The 23,770-nt window shown below is 48.1% G+C and overlaps 1 protein-coding gene across 7 annotated transcripts in view; it reads right to left on the bottom strand.

The window, feature by feature from the left end:
- nfia (nuclear factor I/A) overlaps positions 1–23,770 on the bottom strand; it is a 144,345-nt gene that overhangs the window by 88,401 nt on the left and 32,174 nt on the right. For 5 of the 7 annotated variants that reach the window (XM_019351417.2, XM_019351418.2, XM_025902832.1 and 2 more), the window contains exon 2: positions 8,498–9,026. In XM_019351417.2, coding sequence (XP_019206962.2) covers positions 8,498–9,026 — 529 coding nt within the window. Of the gene's footprint in view, positions 1–8,497; positions 9,027–15,078; positions 15,609–23,770 lie in introns of those variants that run through there. The other 2 variants (XM_019351419.2, XM_019351420.2) reach the window with 2 other exon arrangements.

Raw genomic sequence — 23,770 nt, 5'->3', positions numbered from 1 at the left:
ATCTCCATCTCCTGTACATAAGTCAAGAACGGAACCAGTGACATCACACTGGTTTATGGACAATGTACTGTAGTGCCTTTGCCTGAAAGTATAAGTCTGCCTGAGGTGAGTGCTGTTGTGATTTATCGCCATATAAATAAAGCTGAACTGAATGTCTTTATTTTGATCCTTCTGTCAGCTGATTGGACGGTATCTGTGTTGAATTATTACTTCTATAGGTTTATCATTTCTAATCTGCTCTTTGTGCTTTTAATCTCTAATCTGACTTCACTGGTAACCAGGAGGAGGAAGAAGAGTTCAGGTCCTGCACACGTTCCAGTTCAGACACCAGAAACAAACACAGCAGGAGGCAGAGAGCGGTGTGTGTGCGCTGTGAGATCACAAACGTGTTCCAGGCTGGAATATCAGTAGAGAGCGCAGCGTTGACACTACAATTTAAACTGGATTACCTGACTTTACAGAGGGATCAGCTGATATCTGCTTTGCTGCAGGGGGGAGGAGGGGGGAGGAGCAAACAGCTCACAGCCTAAAAACTGTTCACATTTCCACGCCACGAAACATCTCGGCACTGTTTTATACCGAACTTCAGTTCTACCGATTCACACTTGTCCTCCTCATCATTGTCGTCATCCTCATTGTGTTTACATGATACTGTACAAAACACCAAAACACCAGATGAATGAAAAAACTGTTTTTTTAAAAAGATCAGTCCAGATGATCAGTTTTATTCACTGGGGTCAGTATCCTGTGCAAGGAAGCCGGAGCCTGAAGCATGACCTGCCTGGAGCATGACCTGCCTGGAGCATGACATGCTCATCCTCCAGCCACCACATGTCAGACACGACTGTAAACACAAAAGCTTCATACTAAAAGAATAAAAGAGCTGCTGTTAAAATCCACTGATTTTTAATATTTAACTCAAACCAAGTTCATTAATCACTGAAATAAGAACAATGAAATGTCTTGATGCATGCTCAATCATCCAGGTAAGTAAATGCCAAAAGGTTGAAAACCCTTAGTGATCCTGTATTTGTCAGGAGTATCGGAACAGTTAAGAAGCATTTTTTCTAAACACTGCGTCTCCGTGGCTTTTAAATCCCAAAACACGCTGCACCAAAAATTGGTCTACCCCAAGGATCGGGTCCCCTGACACAAACAGAGTAACATAGTGTACGCTGTTAAGTGCCAGGAGGATTGCCATGATTTATACATTGGGGAAACCAAACAACCTCTGGCGAAGCGGATGGCACAACGCAGAAGAGCCACCTCGTCAGGCCAGGACTCTGCAGTCTATTTACACCTACAGGCCAGTGGACACTCTTTCAGTGATGAGGATGTACACATCCTGGACAGGGAGGAACGATGGTTTGAGCGTGGAGTCAAGGAGGCCATTTATGTGAAAAGGGAAAGACCATCTCTGAATCGAGGAGGGGGCCTAAGGGTACATCTTTCGCCATCTTACAATGCTGTGATTGCAGCCATTCCCCAACTCTCTGTGAACGGTACTCATGGCCATTGATCAGTGGTCTCTGATCAATGGGCTTTGATCAGTGATTGTTGATCAATGGTCATGACAATTTGCATATTAATGATCTGTCCTCACAGCCCATTGTTCATTCAGTGGGTTGGTTTCAGTTATTGCGCAAATGTACTGTTTATAAGGTTGAGGAAACCTGCAGTCAGCTAAGACTGAAGAAGGCACTTGGATGAGTGACGAAATGTTTCTCCCATTGAAAATGCTATGTCCAGATGAACAGAATCAACCTTTTGGGACGAACAATAAAAATAATCTTGATTGTGGTTGCTCCAGTAATCACTCAGGATTCAAGTAAATATGATCTGAGCACGCTCAGTAGGGGCGATTTCTCATATTTCCATATCCAAGGCAGTAAACATGAAGTCGTCTCCTTTTGCAGATTAAACTTCGACACAAGACGAAGGCTCCCTGGGTCCACGCGGTGATGCCGTTTTTAAAACTTCTCGTAACTTTCTGTAAGTAACTTTCAGGAAACAGTTTGTTCTTCCTCCCAGAATGTTTTTATGAATGAGCTCCGCTCGCTCTGTGTGTGTGTGTGAGAGAGAGACGCAGCAGTCACAGATGTGGATGCTGGGTGAGGGTTCGAAGTGTGTGTTGCTTGGTTGGCGGTGGGTCGGGGGTGTTTCCTGCGGTCACAGTGTGTACTTCAGGAACCACATCAGAGCGTGTGGTTTTACGGCGCGCTCGCCTTAAATGGCTCCATATGAAGAGCGCAGAGCAGCCGCAGGAAGAGAAGGAGAAGAAGAAGAGGAGGAAACATAAAGCATATGTAAGAGGAGACAAGGGAACACACACAACAAGTCTCCAGATTCAGTTTTCCTCAGCGCAAAGTAAACACACACACACACACACAGGTCGTTAACTTGTTGTTATTGTGTTTAATTTCACCCTAAATGGAGACAGAAAGGTGCTGAGAGCGCCACGCCCTCGCATTTAAGGGTTATTCTGCTTTATTTCAGCAGCTGTGCATCTGCAGATCAGACGGACTCTGAACACGTCCACCCCACTTCAGACAAAACGCTCCGTTTCTGACTCGAAGGAAGCAAAGCAGACACACATTAGCCACCTGGAATGGACCGAATCACAGGCGTATTCATCTGCCAGTCCTCCACGTGTCAGGTGGACTTACTGGAAGCAGGATGACGCTCGGAGGAACGAGGCAGAGAGCTGTCAAGAGGGAAATGCCGCCACATAGAGCGAGCAACAGACGCCTGCTTTAATACGGCCTCCACAGCACCACCTACGGAGAAAGAGGACGGTGGTGAGGTCAGCTTCAAGTGTCCAGTCTTCTCCTGATCTGTGGCTCAGTGAAGCATCATCCTTCAAGGCTGAAACACGAAGCAGTCAGGACAAAGAGTCCGATTTCAATGTCTTCACAAAAATCAGAAACCGTTCAGATCAAACACGCACTTGAGGTTTGACGGCGGCGTCTGTAAGTTTGGACTTTATTTAAAGTTCTGGGGGTTCTGAACAACTCCTGTGTGTGTGTGTGTGTGTGTGTGTGTGTGTGTGTGGTTAAACTAAGATGGCGTCCGGTGTGTGGCGTAGACTGGGGCTGCTCAGACATGTGGTAACGAGTTCAGAGATGAAGCTCCAAATCTCTTTAAGAGCTCAGGAGGACGGAGGAAGTGGGTCACACATCTTCACACACACACACACACACACACACACACACACAGACTCTCTTTCTGTTTACTTGGTCTGAGCCCTGAGGGGCCGTTTAAGGTGACGGCGAGCGGAATATCTGACCCTCCTCATTTTGTACTTTTGGCTCGTTATCTTGCCGACACACAAAAATCCTCCTAAGAAGCACGAGGTGAACAAGAGACAAAAAAATAAAGTCTGCGCTCGGCACAAACTGACCAGAAACATCAGAAAAAAACCCAGCATCAGCTGATCATGTCCTTAAAACAGGTGTGACACACGCTCAGTTATTGCATTCAATATGGCCGTCAGCACCGGGTGGGCAGAGCTGTGGGGTTAATGATTATTGCATGAACAGACGCATTTGTGATGCAGCAGAGGTTAGGGCGATAAAGCCAATAAAATCCTGTCAGGTTTCAGGTGGATGACCCTGCCCAGGTCTGATGCTGACTCTGGAGCATTGTGCTGCAGATGAAGGGCGGCGCCGTCTGAGGTGCTGGCAGTGGTTCGCCGCAGAGCCTCAAGCATTACTGTGAAAGTCCCTCTATCAGACTTTTATGATTCCATCTCTCTAATTGTGTTTAATCGCCTTTACTGCTCACATAAATATTATCCATCTGTAATAACCGTTAACGCCGTTATTCCCGCCTGCGACGGCTCTAAATCTCACAAACAGCTGCTCTCGACCTTTTTTCACCTTCTGTCCCGCATGCCGCCCCCTCCAAACCGCCCCCCAGCTCCATGTGCGCTCAACTGGCTGCTAATGAGGGGCTGACATGTTTATCCTGGAGGTCAAACGGCCCAATGATGGAGGTCACGACCCCGACGTGCTGACCTCTGACCTGCCACCACGTGTCGATCCTTCCTGTGTTGGTAACACCCGCTGCTGCCACCGCTGCCAGCGAGCTCACACATCAGAGGGGTGGGGGGAGGGGTCTATGTGACCTCTGACCTCCCAAAAGTTGCAGAAGTTTGCGTGTGTCTGTTCTGTGTGTTCACAGCGAGCCAAAGACCGTTAATTTGAAAAGCTCCACTTGTTGAGGAGCTTCCTGGGCTCAGCTTTAATGGTACGGTTTTATTTGAGACTTTTTAAAATGTCTCTGCTGTAACTGCCCAGGGATGCTTTGGAATGTAGCCAGGAATCAAACCGCCAACCTTTTCGTGAGCAGACGACCTGCTGTAGCTCCACCGTCTCATTTTCCCGATGCGTTCCAGGCTCAAACATCTGGGACTTTTAATAACAATCCAGCTCCTGCAGTGCGGCTTCAGCAATCTGCTGATATTGAGTCCAGTGGATCGTCTGTACTGTGAGGACCAGACTGCTAATAAAATCAATACATCCAAATAATTACTCAATTAGAATTTATTAGTAAAATAAACTGATCAGAATGATGTCTTTCACTGACTGTCCCTGCTGTGATCGGAGCTCAGTGTGGGAGTCTTTCCTCCTTTCCCTGCTCCGAGTGCGCCTCCTCGCACACCGAATGGAGCAGAAAGAATCCAAATATGAATCCATCGTGTTACCGTAGTGATGCACGCGGGCGTCCCAGAACGTGTTGCACCGAGCGCAGGTGTTAGCGGCGTTTTACAGTCGAGTAGACGATAGTTACACCACAAACAGGCGTGAAACCTGTCCACACTGCTGACTGCTTCCTGTTAGCTGTGCTTGCTCTAATTAGGGTGGCGTGAGCGGACACACAGCAGTGAGCGAGTGGCTTTCAGAGTCCAGACTGGACCAAAACCTGGAGACCTATGTGAGTCTAAGGCTGCAGTTTAAAGTGGATATAAGCAAAGGTTGTCATGTGATAACTGACTGCAGCCAACCAATCGCTCGCACCTCCAGGCTGCTAACACAGCAGACACTGAGCGGACGCGCTCAGAAGAGGCCTCCTATCAGCAGCAGGTGGAGGTGAAGGTGGAGTTCAGCTGGACGTCAGCTCTCGTCTCTTTGAAGTCTCTGCTGCGCCACATTCTGAGGATTAAGGAAGAAATGGTTTGGCGCACGCTGCCGTTTCTACGGGCAACAATGTTGGCCCCCACCCCAAGTCAGCGTGACGGGGATGAATTTAATTACCCACTCGGGCTGCCCTGACAGACCCCACCTCCGGCCCCACGAGCCACGAGGTCAGCCCGCCTTCACACAGCTTTTAATCGATTCCGTCGCTCCGAAAAAGCTTGGTCGTCTTAAACAAGAGGCCGGACCAATTCAAGGATTCAAAGCCCTCACAGCTCTGCGTGGTGAAAGTTTTTCAAAATAAAAGCTAAATTTAGATGATTTTGAAGAGCTGCCACTGTTCTCGCCGCAAATGATCCCCCTCTGTGTTTGTGACGGTGGCGAGCGGCTGCTCCGCTCAAACAAAAACCTCACTGAGGGTTTCATGCTCGCTGCCAAGAATCAGAGCCTTTCCCCTCAAAATAAAACCGCGACCGCAGCCGCCTCCAGACTCAAGGAGGCTCAGTGTGAAGCTGCACAGCTGATCAGCGAGCGCACAGTGGAAACATACACAGGCGAGGCAGGCGAGGCGATGTGGACGGAGGCGTGCAGAATGGGCGCTCTCTCTGGGCTCACAGAGGCTTCAGTCTGAGAGAGGAAATGATTGTAATTAAGCTTCAGGGATGGAGATCTTTCAGAGCACTCGGGCCGTTTGTGCACGATGACGGATCACAGCTGAGAGCTTACCGCCACAAAAACACGAGACTGAGGCAAAACCTGCAAAAACAACTGTTTCTACTGATGTCTGCCTCAAAAAATCCACTTCAAGTCCCGAAAACAAAAGAAAGAAAGGAGGAAAGAATTCATCCAGTCACAACTTTAACCAGGAAATCAGAGTCAAGGAAATGAAGATTTTAAAGCTGACTTTTTCTCCTTTTCTCCTAAATGCACCTGTAGTTCAAACTGCGTTTCAGCCACTGAACGTAAAAACTGAACTCTGAAATTCACCAGAATTTAACCTGACCTGAGAAATGTTTGGCTGGAAACGGCTGTTTTCACTCAGGCTCTGAGGCCTCTGGAAATCAATCCACTGCTGGAGGAATCTGAAAGTGGGCCTGGCGGATAAATCTGAACTCAGGAGCTCCAACAAACTTAGAACAAGCTTGGTGCCAAATATTCAAACCGGCTGCCAAACATCTCCTCTGCGTGCCTCTGCCACCGCTCGCTGCTGCTCTCTGGAATATTCCAGCCAGCCAAATTATTTTCCCGTAGAATCAGTCGGAAATCGGGAACGTGCTGAGCAATCGCTCCGGAGATAATTGTGTTTTTTCTGTGCCAGCTTCACCCCAAAAGCACGCCGAGCTGCTCTGCTCACGCCGGCGTCTCAGAGTTTCCTTTGACTTGTGCTTTGGTGACGAAAAGACGAGTGTCTGCAGGAGATAACACGCTGATCTGCTTTAAAACTGAGAGCAGGGTGTGCTTTCATCCCCAGACAAACAGAGCAAATTCTATCAGCTCACAACTAAACAATCTCATATTTAAACCTCTCAGGAATGCAAACAGAGCAGATGTCATCCCGCAAACTGTGCACAAAGCACAAAATGTAATATCTGTGCATTCAAGGCTGGAAAACTCAGATATTTGTTAGGTTGTGTCACCAAGCGAAAGGGAAATGGACTTCCCAACGTGTGGTTAACGTCGTGAAAGGGTCTTACTTTAGCTTTAGTCCTAAACTAAGACGAGACTGAAGTTTAACAGCAGCACTCAGGAGACTAACCGTGGTCTCCTGAGTGAAAGTCCTCAGATATAACACCACCAATCCGCTCTCTGGGTTTACATCATGCATTCATAAACAGGAGTGTTGGGGGAAAAAAAAGTCGATACAGAACAGGACTGTTAGGATATTATACAGGAAATAAATTAAAATACTACCAACAAGAGGACTCATCTGAGGTAAGTTTAGCCAAGCAAACGGAAATCAGCTAAACCAAAAAAGAAAAAAAACACGACACGCTCAGCTCGACAAAGCTTACAGCTCAGTCACACGAGTAATGATGAGACGGCGACAGATCTGTGATATCAGTTAATCGGTTTTCTGAGACACACACTGCATGTAGTTGCCAACTTGACCCCATTAACTGGCTGACTGACTGCAGACTGATTGCAGACTGATTTTCTTATGGCAACATTTGCAGCAGGTTTTACTGACACTGTTGGTTTGCTTGACAAGCTCTTTTTGCAGCAAAAATAAAACTGATGTGAGACATCATTGTCTTCATATATCATTATCTATCATAACAGAGTTTAACTTTGAGGACATTTGAAAAAAGGTGATAAATAAAAAGTAAATGTAATACTGTAATATTCTGTGTATTACAACATGTTAAAAGTAGTACTAATATCACAGTAATATCTAGTGTCATGAGTGAAATATTGTGATAATATCGTACCGTGGGGTGATTCTACCTTTAGACATAAAGTAAAAGCTTACCTACGATTGTCGCTAATCAGCTGCAGCCTGCCTGCAGATGGTGCACATCTGCAAGTCGCTTAGAAACCCACCTACACCTTAAGTCCTGCTTCACATTGCACCTGAATTACTGGGTTTTCACATGATGTTGGAATAATTGGAAACATGAATTTCCAACATATAAATGTGCTCAAAATGAAACAACAACTTAGAACAAAAGTGTTACTGCTGTAGAGAGATCCCAGAGCAGATCCCACCCAACCGCCGCAAGGCGTGCCCTCTGAAACGTGTGCTGGACTTGCACAGCTGGGGCACATTTAGCTGTGAGACTAGGCCGTTTCATCAAAGAACAGCTTCCAGGGATGCATTTATTAATCAGCTAAAGGCTTCCTTCAACAAACAAGTTCATCTTTGAAAGCTGTGAGAGTCAGACCAAAGAAGCGATCAGGTGGGCTAAGCCAAAAATAGCACAGCATTAACGTTCCGAGTGCAGACAGGAAACCCGCCGTCCCATGTGGATCCATGCGAAGGGACTTGAGGACAAGCTAGCTACCTGCAAAGTTTTTCCCACAATAAAACCATGTAAATTTCATTTTACAGAGATCATTTCTGTCTTCCACTAAAGGAAGACCACTGCAGTGAAACTGCAAGGTGTTGGTAGCTAAATGCAGTTTAAACTACATGACAAACATGTTCTTTCTTCATTAGCCAAACTGATGCTGCCACAGAAATACCAAACATGTCCACAGCAACCTCAGAGAAACCAGCATCCAGCACCTGAAGTGCTCTCATGATCCGCCAGCAGGACCGCCATTTTCTCGCAGCATCTCTCTCTCACACACACACACACACACACACACACACACACACACAGACACACACACACACCAGCAGCAGGAGAGGCGGGGCTTACCTGCATGCACGAAGTAGGCCAGGTAGAGATCCAGCTCCTTGACTGAAACTCCAATGTGATGCGGCTGCACGCACAGGCTGGGGTTCGAACACTGAGGAGACTTTACCAGCCTCTCCCCGTCAGTACTTTCGAGGGGAATCCCTTTGAATAAAATCACCATGACCAGGTCCAGCCGCCACACTTTGTCCGCCTGGCGCAGGCAGTCGATCCTCCTCATCTTGCCCTTCTGGTCGGGGTTGGACAGCACGCAGCACGGCGCCTTCTTCCCTGTCACCGTCAGCACAAAGTCCTCCCTGAACTCGGGCCGGATGTCCTTGCGCAACTTGGCCAGGAGGCGAGACGCCCACTTCTGTTTGACTTCGGGCTTCTCACTGAGCAGCTCGTCCTTCACGGCACGCTCCTCCTCCTTGGACATGCGCTTCTCGTGCTTCTTGAAGTACTTCCTCTTACGGGCCTGAAGGTTGAACCATGTGTATGCGAAGGCCCGGACGTGGGGCAGCAGGGCTTCAATAAAAGGATGGAATTCATCCTGCGGGACAGAGACGGGAGACACGGTGAGCGGCAGGTGACATGTCACGTGGCCACATACAGCATTTAAACATTATAAGAAACATGACGACTGAAGCACCGGCTAATGAACATGTTACAGACGCAACTTTAAGTGAAGCTTTTCGTGTTGTGTTTGGGTGGTTCTTAAAACTCAGACCTCAAAAAACAAAGCGTCTGTCTCAGCTTCATAATAATGCGAAGGATAATAAGAAACATGCAGGTGTCTGCTGGTTAAAGCAGGAAACTAACAACAGCCTTTTGCATTGACATCGACCCATCCATCCTCCCCGACCTCCACCCTGAGCCTCCCCTGCCTGTCTGTCGACTCCTTTTTTTGCTGTCATCACAAATACTGCAGTAGAGAGCTTCACATAAACGTACTTGCGTCAACCAGAGAGGTTAACAAAGGGTTCCCTTCAGCTGGTGTGAATTTAGAAAAATTATTTTATAAAGCAGGACTGGAGATCAATTTAACAAAATCCTCTGAATGTCTCTTTGTGCATCGTTCTAGGATATTTTTCACAAAATTTGGCTTTAACGACCTGAAGTCAAAAATTTTGCAGGGAGGAATGTAGTGAGGCTGAGGAGCTGTTAAAAACCTCTTAAATATGCACTTTAAAAATACAACGTTTCAGACGTGAATGTTCGTATTTGGAACATAATCAAGTATCTGCTCCACAGAAAAAAATAATAGAATATTTCTCCAAATTTTAATTTGCAAATTGGGAATGATGGATGGGAATAAGAAAAGAAACAAGAAAACAAAGAAATACTGTAAGAAGTAAAAGTGGAAGGAAAATAAGGAGGAAATTATGGAGGAGGGAATAAAAATTTGAAAAGGAAAATCAGAAGAAAAGTAGAAAATATAAAAGCAGAGTTCAGACTGCAGCTTTAAACTCAAACCTGCCCTCGACTCTGTGACATGAAAAAAAAAAAACACCGCCGAGCAAGCGGCGGGAAGCCCAGCGCAGGGCAGCGTTCCTGCAAGCGCTCCGAGCGCACCGCGAGGAGGATTACAGCTGCATTAAAGGTGCATTATGTGGCTTTTGGCTGGTGAGCGTGGTGCAGTTAACAAGGTGGGAATATGGTTAGACAGCACGTCGTGGATTAGACCCAATATGGGGCGGGTTACACCTGCTCTGTGCCGGCTTTCTGCGGGCCGACTAAGGTGCTGCAAACCACAGCACACAAACACGAGAGGAGGAGGAGGAGGAGGCTCAGCTTGGCCGCCTCAGGTTTCAGGGAGCAAAGCTGCACGAAGCACACGGAGCCCACACCTCCTTCTCCCGTCTGCCAACACAATAAAGATGAGAAAGCCTCCAAAACTCAGAGACCTCTGACGCACAGCGGGCCCAGCTAGGACTAACCCAGGCTGCAGATGTGGCCACATGTGGTCCGCACTTTGATCTCAGTGAGGTGAGCTGCTCCAGTTCTTGATTTTTAACAGTTGAATTTTATGAAAGATCATTTTTAGACACAGCTTTCTCAGATCTGTTCGTTTCATGGTTTCAAATTTTACCTGCTGTAAAATCTCAGAGCTTCAGTAACGACAGTATCCTGCCTCACCGTCTCAAATAGTCTCCTCAAACACAAGCAACCATCCACCAGGCCAGCGGCAGCCAGTTCAGGGCTGTGATTGGTTCATGAATCCTAGCAAAAACAACTTTTCCTTCCGGACTAAAACATGTTTGAGTAAAAAGTGCAGATGTGCCGTGAACAGGGTGAGTGCGTGGCTTCCTCCTCAGACGAGCAGCGGATTCAAACCCAGAGTCTCTGTACTGACGGCGATAATGAGCTCAGGAATAAACAGACACCGTTTTTAGATTTAAGAAAATCACCGTCAGGTAAAAGTAATCCGAGTACAGTATGTGTGGCTGTTTGACATGTGGCAATGAAACGACTACGGTCACATGCTGAACCAAAAAACAAAAACACGTGCACCAAACTTTCAGTTTTTAACAAGCACATTTCACCCTCGATGGCCGGGAACCAATCAGGAGTCAACAGGAAGTTAAGGCTGTGACATTTAGATGTTATCCCAGAAAACAGGTTTTACTGCAGTTTCTAATTTATTTGGGGTTTTTTTCAGTTTTTTATTAGCATCGATCTGATTTAAGAGCAGCGTGTGATGAAACTCTGCAGGCTGAAAGACTTAATTTATTTACAACACATCAGCTGATTTTTATTATTGTCTGTTATTTACAGAGTATAAAGGTGGTTGCGGGGCTGGTCAGAGGCAGGGTAGCAGGTTCAGGTGTGAGCTGATTAAACAGGTGAAATCAAAGTGTCCAAGAGCAAGGATGAAAAACTACTGCTGTGCTGCTTCTCGGCGTTTGGACGCTCATCTGCGGTGCTGCTCAGAGAAAACCTGTCATTTCACTTTGTTTCCCTCTAAACACAGACGGCCATGAAGGAAAACAGCAGCAACAGCATGGAAGGAGGAAAATATCGTCCCGGGGAAGCGGACGGACAGAAAACGTCTTCATGGAACATTTTTGATTCAGACCAAACCCCTCGGAGGCCCAGAGCACCTCCTCCTCCTCCTCCTCAGCCACGTACTGAAAAGGAAAAAAGCTCTATTCATAGATCAAAGAGGCTCACACACATCTCGATACGTGTGAATGCCTCCGACCGGGTGGCATGTGGACGCCGGCTCACAGCTGTGCACGAGCCCCACAAACCCGCTTTCTTTCTTCAGAGGCGAGCTACTTCACAGGAGCTCGAGCTGTGGAGTCCCTGAAAGCTGCAGCGCATTATTATCATCACTGTCCTGAACCGAGTCTAATCCAAGAGTCCACCTGTAGCAGCTCTTTGACTCTCTCCTGCCTCAGTGACAAGCTCCTGTAGCACTGCATGTTCACAAGCAGCCGTCACAGCTGATTTCAGAGCACACACACACATGTCCGAGTGAACCAGGATGTCCTGGGGTCTGACCCGATTCTCCTCGAGACCCGGAGACTGTGTTTGAGCACAGCGTGCAGGAAACTGTTAATTACATTCATTTTAAAACTGAAAGTTTCCAATATATCTGCACTCGTTCAGAGCAGAGTGCCTAGAAAGGAAAAAGTGGGAAGAGTGGAATCGTGACACCCCGCCGCGCGCATCATTTCAGTTTAAATCACAATAAATACAACGACTCTTTTATCCTACAGGAAACTGTCACACTGAACCAACGACGGCTTCCTGTCTGCAGCTTGAAACTCATTGGTTCCCTCTGCAAACACAAACACATTTTGTGGGATTTTTTCCAATAAGCAGGATGGAAATCTGGATTTTTGGGCCCTAGTTTCAGCGGGGGATTAATATGTTTGTAGGATCGGTGCACACTGGGTGCTCAACATTAACACTCAAACTGTTTGGTTTGTTAAAAGAAGAGTTGGGGTTGGGCTGCAGGTTCGGGGTTAAACGTATAGAAACCAAAGTTTTCCAGCTGGGAGTCAGAGCTGTGTTAAACCTGGAGCTCAGAGCGCTGCCTCCAAAGAGGAAACTGTATCTCCAGGCTGTGCATCAGAGCGCCAGCTGCACGCCTTTTTTTCATACAACACTGCTCGCCCTCCCTTGTCAGAGGCTGTGAATACAGCACATTGTTTCTGGTTGGAGACGATCCAGGCGAGCGGCTTCGTCTCCAAAGCGCCTCCAGCAGCTCCGCGGCCGACCTGCAGCCGCTCTCCGAGCCTGGCTTTCACCGCAGGACGGCCTTTTGTCTCCGAGCGTCCTCGGGCGCTTATTAGGACGTCGAGCGGCTGCTGGATGGGCGATGTGCCTTCTCTCTCTCTCTCTCTCTCTCACACACACACACACACACACACATTCCACAGTGGATCTGCAGCTCGCTGGCTCTGGATGTTCGCCGGAGCCACATACCAACATTCCTCACAGCCCAGTGCAACGTTTCAGCTTCCTGAGCCGCTCACACCGGCTCCACCGCCGCTTCCTCCACCGCCTCTTCACACTCTGCCCGCTGCAAACAAAATCCCACTTAACAAGTCACTCACTCTCAGATTGAGCCTGAAAACAGGCCGGCATAATCCCTCCTGTTCTCAGGAATGTTTGCTGTCCTCAGACTGAATAATCCTGCGGCACTCCTCGCAGAACTCCTGCCGCTGTGTTTCTGGGGTTTTTAGAGGTTTACTTCAGTCTCTCTGCTGCAAATATTTTAAGCCACAAAACAAAGAAAATTCAGACGTTCAGCGTGTCGGGAAAATCACCGGCAGGCTGAAGCCAGGCATCGGCGCTCCCCACAGCCTCATGTCCATGTTTGGATGGATTTGAATAAGTGAAACTAGTGCTGAGAGTTAAATCTCTGTGTTTTGTTAGTGAGCGTGTTATAAATCAGACTCATTAAAAATCAAACGACACGCTGATCGATTTGTTTGAGCTGCAGGGAATTTTTCAGCTTCCTTGAAACATGAAATTCCCAGGTTGGAGGTAATCTGGGTGCCGTTCCCTCCTCCTGAAGCTTTCTCCCTGTAATTTGACTTTTTCGGTTTGAGCTGATTTGTGCTGAAGCGGCCGGCCGCGCTGCAGCTCAGCGCTGAATGAAAGGCCGCCCAGCCGAAGTGGGTGTCTTTCTTCGTCTCTCTCTCGGCCTTTTTTCCCTGCAAGGGGAGAGCGAGCACGGGCCGAGGCTCGCGTCCCCCCCTGCACCTCGGTGACAGATGTAATAGGCTCCGAGTAACAACAACCCCCTGAATCATAGTCATTTAGAGGCGCAATAACCCTAATCCCCCCCACTGCCACACTGAGGGAATTATCGGCCTGTCGTCTGAGGCCCGGCGGAGCTGCCGACACTCCGCTGTGAGCGCCCGGGGACCGACAGAAAGGGTCTCACCAATCAGAGGGTTCGATCCCCCTCATACCAACTCAAAGACAGCACGTTCCTATTAAACCAGCCACACACACACACACACACACACACACACACTCTCCCGTTTTATGTTTTGGGGATATGATGGTGTTGGATCATCTTGATGCAGGTTTGGGAAAGTCCAGCTAATCGGACCCTTTAACTCTGACTTTACTAATAAACACATAAAAATATTTTGATTTTTATATTTTAAAAACGATCAAAAAATCTGCTGCTTTTTTGTTTTTATTCTCTTTAAATCATTGACCTGGAACTACGCACAGATCTGAGCTGTTTTTCTTTAAAAGAAGTTTAAACGTTCATCCGAACCACGAAGAAATATACAAATTTAATCACACCGTAAATGACCAAAACATTTCGTGTGAGGCGCCCTCCCATGGCCAGTGGGCAAAAACAAGCCATTTACATCACCTCTGAACAAATTTATCCCAAAGAATTAAATATCCACAAAGGAATTTCAGATTCAGACTGAACACAGACAAAACTTTAATAATAATTAATTTTAACATTTAAATTGAGATTTTCCCCCATTTCTCTCTCTCTCTCTCACACACACACACACACACACACACACAGTTGTCAGAATATTTCCCTGAAACAAAAATAAAAAGCTGAATACTGAGATGAATCTCACACACGTTCACACTGAAACATTTTCCTCTGAGCAGGATTTGTAAAAACCGACAGTCTGCTGATTATTGGTTTTACTGCCCGGTAATCAGATTACACGTAAAGCTGCTGCAGATTCACCCACAAATAAAACCAGAGTCCGAGAACGAAGGCGACAGGGCAAACACGAGCACGCCTCACGTTCATTCACAACCACGATCAATAAATTCTCTGATGAAACTCATCTACAACTAAACCTGCGTTTTCTCTGCGCCTCATACACCAGAGCAACTGTTTGGAGCCTGAAGCACGTCCAGATAATTCTACTCTCACCTCTGACCCTGAACGCAACCCCGCAGGAGCGAGCGGCTGGCGGCATACAGCCCCGCAGAGCCCCGCACAGCCCCGCGCAGATCGGCGGCGGGACTCAGCGCGCTCATCCCGGGCACGGAGCCGCGGGCAGAGCCGCCGGAGCTCCAAGCGGCGTGTGCCGCGCGCACAGCCGCGCGCACGGCCACGGACAAAGTGCGTGAAAAGTGCAGAAAGTGTGACTGACCTGCGTGAGGCACAGCGGAGAGTACATGTCCGTCCTCCGTCCGCCGCCCGCGAGCTGCGCTGCGTTTATGAGAGCGGCTGCGCGTGCGCGGGGCTCTTACTGGAACTCCGGCCCCGCGTGTGTGCGTGCGTGCGTGCGCGAGGAGCAGCCGCCGAACTTTGACCCCGCCGTCTCCGCTCCGCAGCCCGACACCATCCCCGGTAACGGCGCCGAGAGCGCGCTCACAGCTCCGCGCGGCCGCGGCGCGAGGCGGCCCCCGGCAGCATGTCCGTCCGCCCTGCGGTGCGCTGTGGCCGGCGTGCGGCGCTGAGGCTGCTCGGTGCGGCGGGCACGCGGAGAGAGCGCGCCCGCTCCGGCCTGAGCTCCGGGACCTCCGGACTGCGGCGTCCGCGCGCTCACACCCGCTCCTCGAGCCTCCGCTGCGTGCGTGCGTGCGTGCGTGCGTGCGCGCGCGGCTGAGCTGCTGGATGCTCCTCGCGTGAACCCGACCGCGGACTCACTGATCGGTATCACCGGGACGGGCTGAAAACTTGGAGGCTCACGTGACCGGCGGAAACAGCGCGGGCGGGGGGCGGGGGCAGTTTGGGTCGGAACTCTGAGCTGCAGCTGCGCAGTTCTGCTCCCTGATTCTGCCCGCACAGGGTGCAGGGGCACGGCACTCAGGGGCCCTGGGCAAAACACACATAACACACACGAATAATACACACAAAGACACAAAAGTACACAAAAATACACACGAAGACACACAAAGAAATACACAGAAATAATTCAAATAAACACAAATAATACACACACGCAAAAATAAATACAAACACACACAAATAATAAACACAAAGACACAAGTACACAGAAATAATACAAATAAACACAAATGCATATAAATGAATACAAATACACACAACTAAATACAAACAATATGCAAACACACAAATAAATAGCAATGATACAAACACACAAATACACACAAACAATACGCACAATTACACAGAAATAATACAAATAAACACAAATAAATACAAGTAAACACAAATAGACACAAATAAAAACAATAAAACTAAAATAAAAACAAACCGCTGAAAGTGTTTTTCTCCTCCAGACAGCAGGAGCCTCCAAAGCCCTCCTCAAATTATTATTATTATTATTATTGTTATCATTATGAGGAGAAATGAGCTCAGCTCTACTTTACATAACACACACACACACACACTGCAGCACGCACGTACACACACACACACACACACACACACACTTAAATAATGTGTGTGTGATCAGATATGTTGCCAATCAGCTGTTCCTTATGTAAAGCTCTGTGACCTCTGACCTGTTTCCTGAGTTGAGTGTAAACAGCTGTTGACCTTCATCTTTTTTTTTTTTTAAATTCCGTGTTTGACTTTTTTTTTTAGATATTTTTGTGTTTTGCTTCCACCGATGTTCAGTTTTTGTTTCCCGCAGTATAAATGAGGAAAACAGACAAATGGACAAGTATGGACCCGCCCTCTTCACCACAGGTGTCTCATTGTTCACATGTGTGCATCTTCGTTTTCAGCATCACGCTGCTCTGAGATCCATCACACACCCGGCACCACCACCACTTCCACCATCCTCTGCTTCACACTGACTCTGGATCAGCAGCCATCAGAAACAACTGATTCCTGAAAGCTCGTCCATTTGCGGCTCCGTGCCTGGAATCAGCTGCGTCAGTGCGCTGCAGGCTCTACCTGTTCCACCTGAACAGCAAGAAGGATGATGACACACAGAACCGCTTTGAAAGGTTAAAGGTCAGATCCTGCCATTTACTGTGAGGAGCGTCTGGGGTGATCTGAGGACCTGCTGTCTGATAAAATATCTGAAAAGCTGTTCATGATGCTAAAGCCTCACACCTGCAGGAAGTTCACAGGTCTGAAGGAAGGCGGCTGGAGTCACCCGAGGCACTCAGATAGTCTGTAAATGGCTTTACGGGGATATTAGTCTGTGGAGATCCTGCAGGAGCATCTACAAGATTCAATAAAGCCTCCATAAAGCTGCAGACGCTCGGATGGTCCCGACAGTACCATCAAACCGACGCTGAATCACCACGGAGACGCACAGACCCACCATAAACCCACACAGCAGTCCAATCAGCACCAGCCTCCACCTGTCCCCACACAGCCCCTCAGGTGACCAACCTGCAGGAACATCAGTGGGCGGAGCCACAACAGGACCTTCTGTTTCACCAGAGTTAAACACAACAACACAAGAACGAACCAATCAGATCACACCTCATAATCATCGTCATCAACATCATCAGCAGCAGGAATTCACTCAGGTTATCTTCTTTGAACTCAGACACACATGCACGGTTCTTTTATCAGCCAATCAGAGGACGCCACGTCACGACAAGTCTGTCTCAGATGAAACATCACAGCTGTAATCAATCAATAATCAATCATTCTGATCTGATCGTCAGAGTCCACGAAGGATAAAAGCAGGTTTGGATTACTCAGATTACAGATTACACGCCGTACGCACCATTACAAAGGTGAGTCAGGCATGACCCACAAAACTATTATAAATCAATAATTAGGACAGAAAGGGGTTGGTCTGGCTGAGACACTTCAGCGGCTCCTTCGTTGGGCTGTTTTTATTTGGTTGTTTGTTTGTTGTGAGGAACACTCGTGAAGTCAGGATCACTTTGGATATATGGAAGTGTTTTGTGATCCCAAGATGTTTCCAGCTCGGTGCTGGTGGCTGGTGGAGCAGGTGGGAGATGTGCTGACGTCACTTCCTTCTGCAGGCTCGTGTAATCGATGGTCTCAGAGGATGTGGAGGAAGCTGTGACGTCTGCCTCGTGAAGCAGCTGCGTGCTCCCGCGGGCTGGACCCGAGCAGCGAGTCGTCCGAGGTTAATGAACAGAAGCTTTTATGTTAATAGAAGGAGCGGCGGCGTGATTTAACAAGACAATCTGCACATTTACTTTGGCTCAAACACGTCTGAGGCTGCTCGTTATCGGGCGGCCAAACAGCGGCTCTGAATGAAGGTCGGCACACAGAGACGGTAATTAGATTAGAGCAATTAAACCAGCTTTTTGATATGACCAATAATCTTAATGTGGAATTCACAGCAGGACATCCTGCTCTCGTTTCATCGTTTCCAGCAGACGCGCCATGATCTGAGCTCCAGCTTCAGGTTTAACAAGTGTTCACGTTCCCTCGCTCTGAGCCTCACCTCACGTCAACAAGAACTCATCTGTCAGGCCTCACATCCTGAACTACAGGCAGATGATCAGATGGACCAATCACAGATGCTCAGAACTTTTATTTGTTCCTCAGGACATTATTCAAAGCCTGAGTTCGCCTCACGGTTCCTGCTCTATCAGTCTGAATCATTAAGAATCCTGAGAAGCATCAGTCCTGTTCCACCAGCCAGCACCTCGGAGCCAGAGACAATTCTTTAAACACATCCTGACTTCAAGTCCAACTCCACGAGATCTCTGGATCCTCATTTCACACAATGCAGCGTAGTTTAAATGTAGAATCACTTCTGATAGCGACCACAAAGGCGACCGCAGCGAAGAGCAGATCCACTTTCACCGATGGAGAGAAAAGCGTCACCATGAACCAATCAAACACTCAAATGTTCCACTCTCTCAGTCCTTTCCTGCACCGCTGATTCTGCAGCACAAAGCCGCCACCATGGAGCGCACACAGCATTCATAAAGAGCATGTCACTCACCTGAAAACACCTGGGCAAATCAGGTATACCCTCACCTGAAGGGACAACAGGTGACTGAACTCCGGGAGGAAGACCGTGCTTTCTGCCTTTCTAATGTTTCATAGCTTTTTAATTATTATTTAAAAGAGAGGACAAGTTTTTTTAAGCCTTCCAAAGAGCACCTCAGACAGCACAGGTGTAATCACCTGTCAGACAATCAGAAGCAGAAGAGGGCGGAGCTTTAAGTGACCACATGTGACGAAGTGATGATCGGGTGTTTTAGGTGCAGGTGAACGCCTGCTGAGTGTCACAGTGCTCATATTTCTCTGCCTCATCAGGCAGCAGAGGCAGAAAAGCAGCCTGAGGCACCATCTAGAGGAGACTCACCGACACTACAGCAGCCTGTAGCCTGTGTGTGTGTCTGTGTGTGTTTGTTAGAGTGTATGGGTTCTTACTATCTTGGATGGGGACCAAAATCTGAAATTTGCTATACTGGTGGGGACCAACAGCCCTTGTGGAGACCAAAATCCAGGTCCCCACAGGGTTGATGGTATTTTTCACAGTCAAAACGTGGTTTTAGTGTCAGGGTTAAAATTGGGTTATGGTTAGGTTTAGGGTAAGAGTTAGGATTAGGCATTCATTTTTGATGGTTAGGGTTAGGGTAAGCGGCTAGGGAAAACATTATGTCAATGGGATGTCCCCACAACGATAGCAAACCATACATGTATGTGTGAGAATGTGTGTGTTTTTGTGTGTATGTATGTGAATATCTGTGTGTGTTTATTTTACAGGATCAAAGGGAGAAACTTTGATAAATTCTCTGATTCAACAAAAGCTGAAAATCTGATTTTGATTCGTTCATTTTAGTAAATAAAAAGTAAAAACATTGAAGACAAAAATAAAACAGTAAAACTTCAAAGCCTGAAACGAATTTCCACAACACCAGTTGTAAAAATATTCATTTGAAGTCTTTTGGGAGGGTGCATGAAGCAGTCTGTGTTTGCAATCTGACCCCACCTGCTTCTGCCAATCAGTGGTGATTTCCTGCAGTGAAATTTTTTTGGATGCCACCGAGATGCCATTTCAGTGAAAAGTTGTGGAACTACTTCTGTCCTTACAGAACAACAGAAGGAACCAAGCTGGAACGTTCCGCCAGCGCCTTCCACAACTTCGGACGGCATTTTCAAGAAAACATTTGAAATGATAGAAATGTCCCTCAGGGAACGTTCCTGGAAGGTTAAAGGTCAAACGACCACAGAACGATAGGCCTGCAGCGCTCGGAGAATTTGATGTCACAGGGATGTTTGTGACGACAGGACGCTCCCCTGAACGTCAGCGCAGCAGTGTGAAGTGCTGGGTGGTTGTTGTGGTAACAGATAATAACCCGTGTAACCAGGGCCGAGACTCCAATTACATTTCCACCCCTCAGAGAGTGGCCAGTCAGCTGATCGGCTCCTTCACAGTTAACGGAGCGCTGTTTAAATAAAGATTCAGGTTTTTGTCTGTTTGTTTCTGCAGTGCAACGCAAGACTGGAACGGGTCAGAAGATGATAGGGGGACGGCACCAACCGGCCAATCAGACGTGAGCAGAAATCCAAAAACTCAACATGGACGTCACCATGGAGACGGGCTGATGTCGGCGGCAGTTTGGGCTAAAAAATACAAAGTGTGTGTTTCTCTGTGTGTGTGTGTGAGTGAGTGTTTGTGTGTGTGTGCATGTGTGTGTGTCTGTGAGTGAGTATGTGTGCATGTGTGTGCCTGTGTGTGTGATGGGGGGACGGGGGCTCCTCCACCTGCTCCCACTGAGCTGCTGCCAGGCTGGAGACCAGCCAACAGAACCAGGCCTGAAACCAAGCCGCAGCCAAGCTCGCACAACCAGAGAGAGAGGGAGGAAAACAAGGAAGGAGGGGGAGAAGGACAGAAGGGGAGAGGAAGCACGGAGCGATGGGGAGGAAGAATAAGGTCAGAAAAGCAAGAAGAGGAGGAGGAGGGACGCTTCTCATTTGTTTTCTTTGTGGATCTGAGACGTTGAAGCAGCTGATCATCGTCCATCATCTCTGCCGATCAGCTGATCAGTAATCAATTTTTACATCTCAAAACCCCAAAACGCCTGATTTTAGTCCCAAAACCTCAGAAATGAGTGATGATAAAAATATAAGAGCGAGGACGCAACAGATGAGGAGGAGCGTTACAGCGAGGAGGTGTAGATAAAAGCTGGAGAACAGAAGAAGAGAGGTTAGATTGTTTAGGACAGGAAGAAGAGTGGAGGCCCTCTGAGAACATCTGCAGCAGCTGCTGAGCAGAGCTGCATCACAGCCTCGGTTCTCCCTTATTTCTTTGGATCCATGACACGAGTCACAGAGAACCGTCGTTCAGACGGCGAGCAGGAGCATCATCGCCGTCAACACCAGTCACATCAGCACACACATCTGGGCCTGATGTGGCATTTGCAGCAGAAGCTCTGCTGTTAGAGTTCAACAGCCGTCCGTCAGCTCAATACGAGGCCTTCTAAAGCCACTTGGAGGAGAAAACTGCACACCGACCACTGAGAGCTCGTCAGATTTGTGTGAACATCAAAACACACGTGTTCTCGTCAGGGCGTGAGCTGCTCCTCCTGCATCATGCTGCTCTCTGATGACCTCAGTAATCGCACGTCTGCAAAAAAAAGCCGTCTTATGTCTGCAAGAGGCGTAAAAGGGCATCTGAAACATGCACATGTCAAATAACAGTGAACGCGAATGAGAGTGAGAGCAAGACCGAACCGCGAGATTGGACCGGGAGATTGGACCAGGATCAGGGGAGAGCAAGATCAGACCGGGATGAGCGCAGAGGGTTACTCCAGCTGCTCTGTCTGCTCGCTGAAGGTGTTTATGGCTGCTGGAAAATGAAGCGCCCATTTGACACTGACCTTGGTGGTGTGGGTGGGGCTCTGTTTACAGTTTGAAAACAAACCAAAAAATGTTCCATGAACGTCAGAATATCATCACTATGATGACAACCTCACCTCACACACACCTAACTCCTTTTTCAACTGAATACTATGCTGTGTGTGTCTGTGCATGCGTGTGTATGTGTGCGTGAGGTTGTGTGTGTGTGTGTGTGTGTGGAGGATGAAACAGGAAGGCAGTTGTGTGGTGAGAGGCAGGCAGGAGGAACAGATGGCCTGGCAGAGCATGGGGAGAGGCCGGAACCCCCCCACCCTCTGACCGACTTTCATTGATGAGCCCGTGTGTGTGTGTGTGTGTGTGTGTGTGTGTGTGTATGTAGCACGTGTTAGACACATATGCCATTGCGCAGTATTATTTAGAGCAGCACCACCCCGACTATTCTGAGTTTACACACAGACACAAATGGAGCCGCTCGCCAGCATCCCCACACAAACTGTTTCTGCTGGTTTCAGCTTCAATCAGCTCACACACACACACACACACACACACACACACACGGGCAGAAACCCGGCTGATGGGGGAAAATGTGAAACAGTGAAACTTGATCACGACTGAACAAATACACACTTGACGACTTGAGAAACAAACGCAGCCACACAAACACTCCCTGAGACCAGAGCAGCGCTTGATCGCTGCTGTGGGCTTGATTACAGGTGTGCACATCTGGTTTTAACGTCAGCTTCTTCTCTACATGAAGGACATGAGGAGTTGGGTTAATTAGTCTTGTAAGAATGTCAGAAACAGCAAACACATCCATAGTACAGCAGTGCTGTCAAACATAAGGCTCAGAGGCCAGAATCGGCCTGCTGAACAGCTTTGGAGAATGTGAAGGAGGATTTAAACATTACCATCTGTGGAACAGCATCTTTTATCAGAATCAGAATATTTTATTAATCCTGTGGTTACAGGACAACAAGAACAGTAACACACTGAACTACAAAGTTTGCAAAATATAAGAAATAGCACGTCTTCAGCCATCTTTGTGTTTCCTCTGAGCTGATCTCAGAGTCAGGATTATTTAAACCCAGACTCGTTTGCGGTACTGAACATGCTTGATCATGCCCCGTCTCACCCGGTGTGGGAAAGACGCAGCAGATTTCAGAGGATTTTGAGGTGACCCGTGCCTCCATCCAGCCCGACGGGAGCGTTAACATGAACAAGACGAAGCGCTGCGAGGGCCGGAGGACGAGTCGGGTTAGCGGTTCGGTACGAACGAGAGAAAATCCTCCCAGACTCACCTCCGGCCTCCCTCCGAGAGGTGTGTGTGTGTGTGTGTGGTTTGAAACCCTCAGCTCGGTTTATGGATCGAGTCGAGGAGAAAGTTTCACATTATACAAGCTAACGAAAATATCTGGTGAAGCGCTGAAGGGAAAGCAGCGAGGGGTCAGAGGTCAACCCCGACAAGAGACAAGCTCCTCAGATTCTTCTTTGTCTCTTCTTCTTTCTGTCTTACAAATCTAAACCACACACACACACACACACGTTAATGCCTCGCTCTTCCCTCGGCAGCAGATTGCCCACGCACTCCAGGTTTCAGCAGGACCCAAACCTGACGGGGCGCCCAAAAAATCTTCTGCCTGCTTTGAGAGGAAGAAGGAAGCCTGCAGGCGAGATGATGGGGAGCGCAGGCAGGCTGGCAGCAGGGCCGGGCATATGCTGGGCCCCCCACACCCCACCACCACCCGAAAAAAATGAAAACACAACAACAACAACCCCCCCGCGCATCCTTCTGTCTCCTCTCTGCCAGGAAACCAGTCTGAAAACCAGCACAGCCAGTGAAACCAGTCAGAAAATCAGGTCTCCCGCTGGGGTCACCTTGACAGACAGACGCACAGCAGTTTCGGCGTTCCCCGAGAAGAGAAGTGGGGTCAATGAGAGAGGGCCCAAGCTCCTGCAGACACGAACACCGTGTGACGTGATCGCACTCATCACACATTACGGTGTTTCATCAGCTTCGAGCGCGTCCGAGTATCTGTGTCCTGATCTTTACATTTGAGAAGTGAAGTTTTCTCTGTGTGAAGATGAAGATTTTTCTCCTGTTTCTGTTTCTACTA

This window comes from Oreochromis niloticus, linkage group LG23 (genome assembly GCF_001858045.2).
Source record: "Oreochromis niloticus isolate F11D_XX linkage group LG23, O_niloticus_UMD_NMBU, whole genome shotgun sequence".
Lineage (NCBI taxonomy): Eukaryota > Metazoa > Chordata > Actinopteri > Cichliformes > Cichlidae > Oreochromis > Oreochromis niloticus.
Note: the sequence above shows the minus strand (reverse complement) of the source record. Positions and strands in the feature narration are given on the sequence as shown.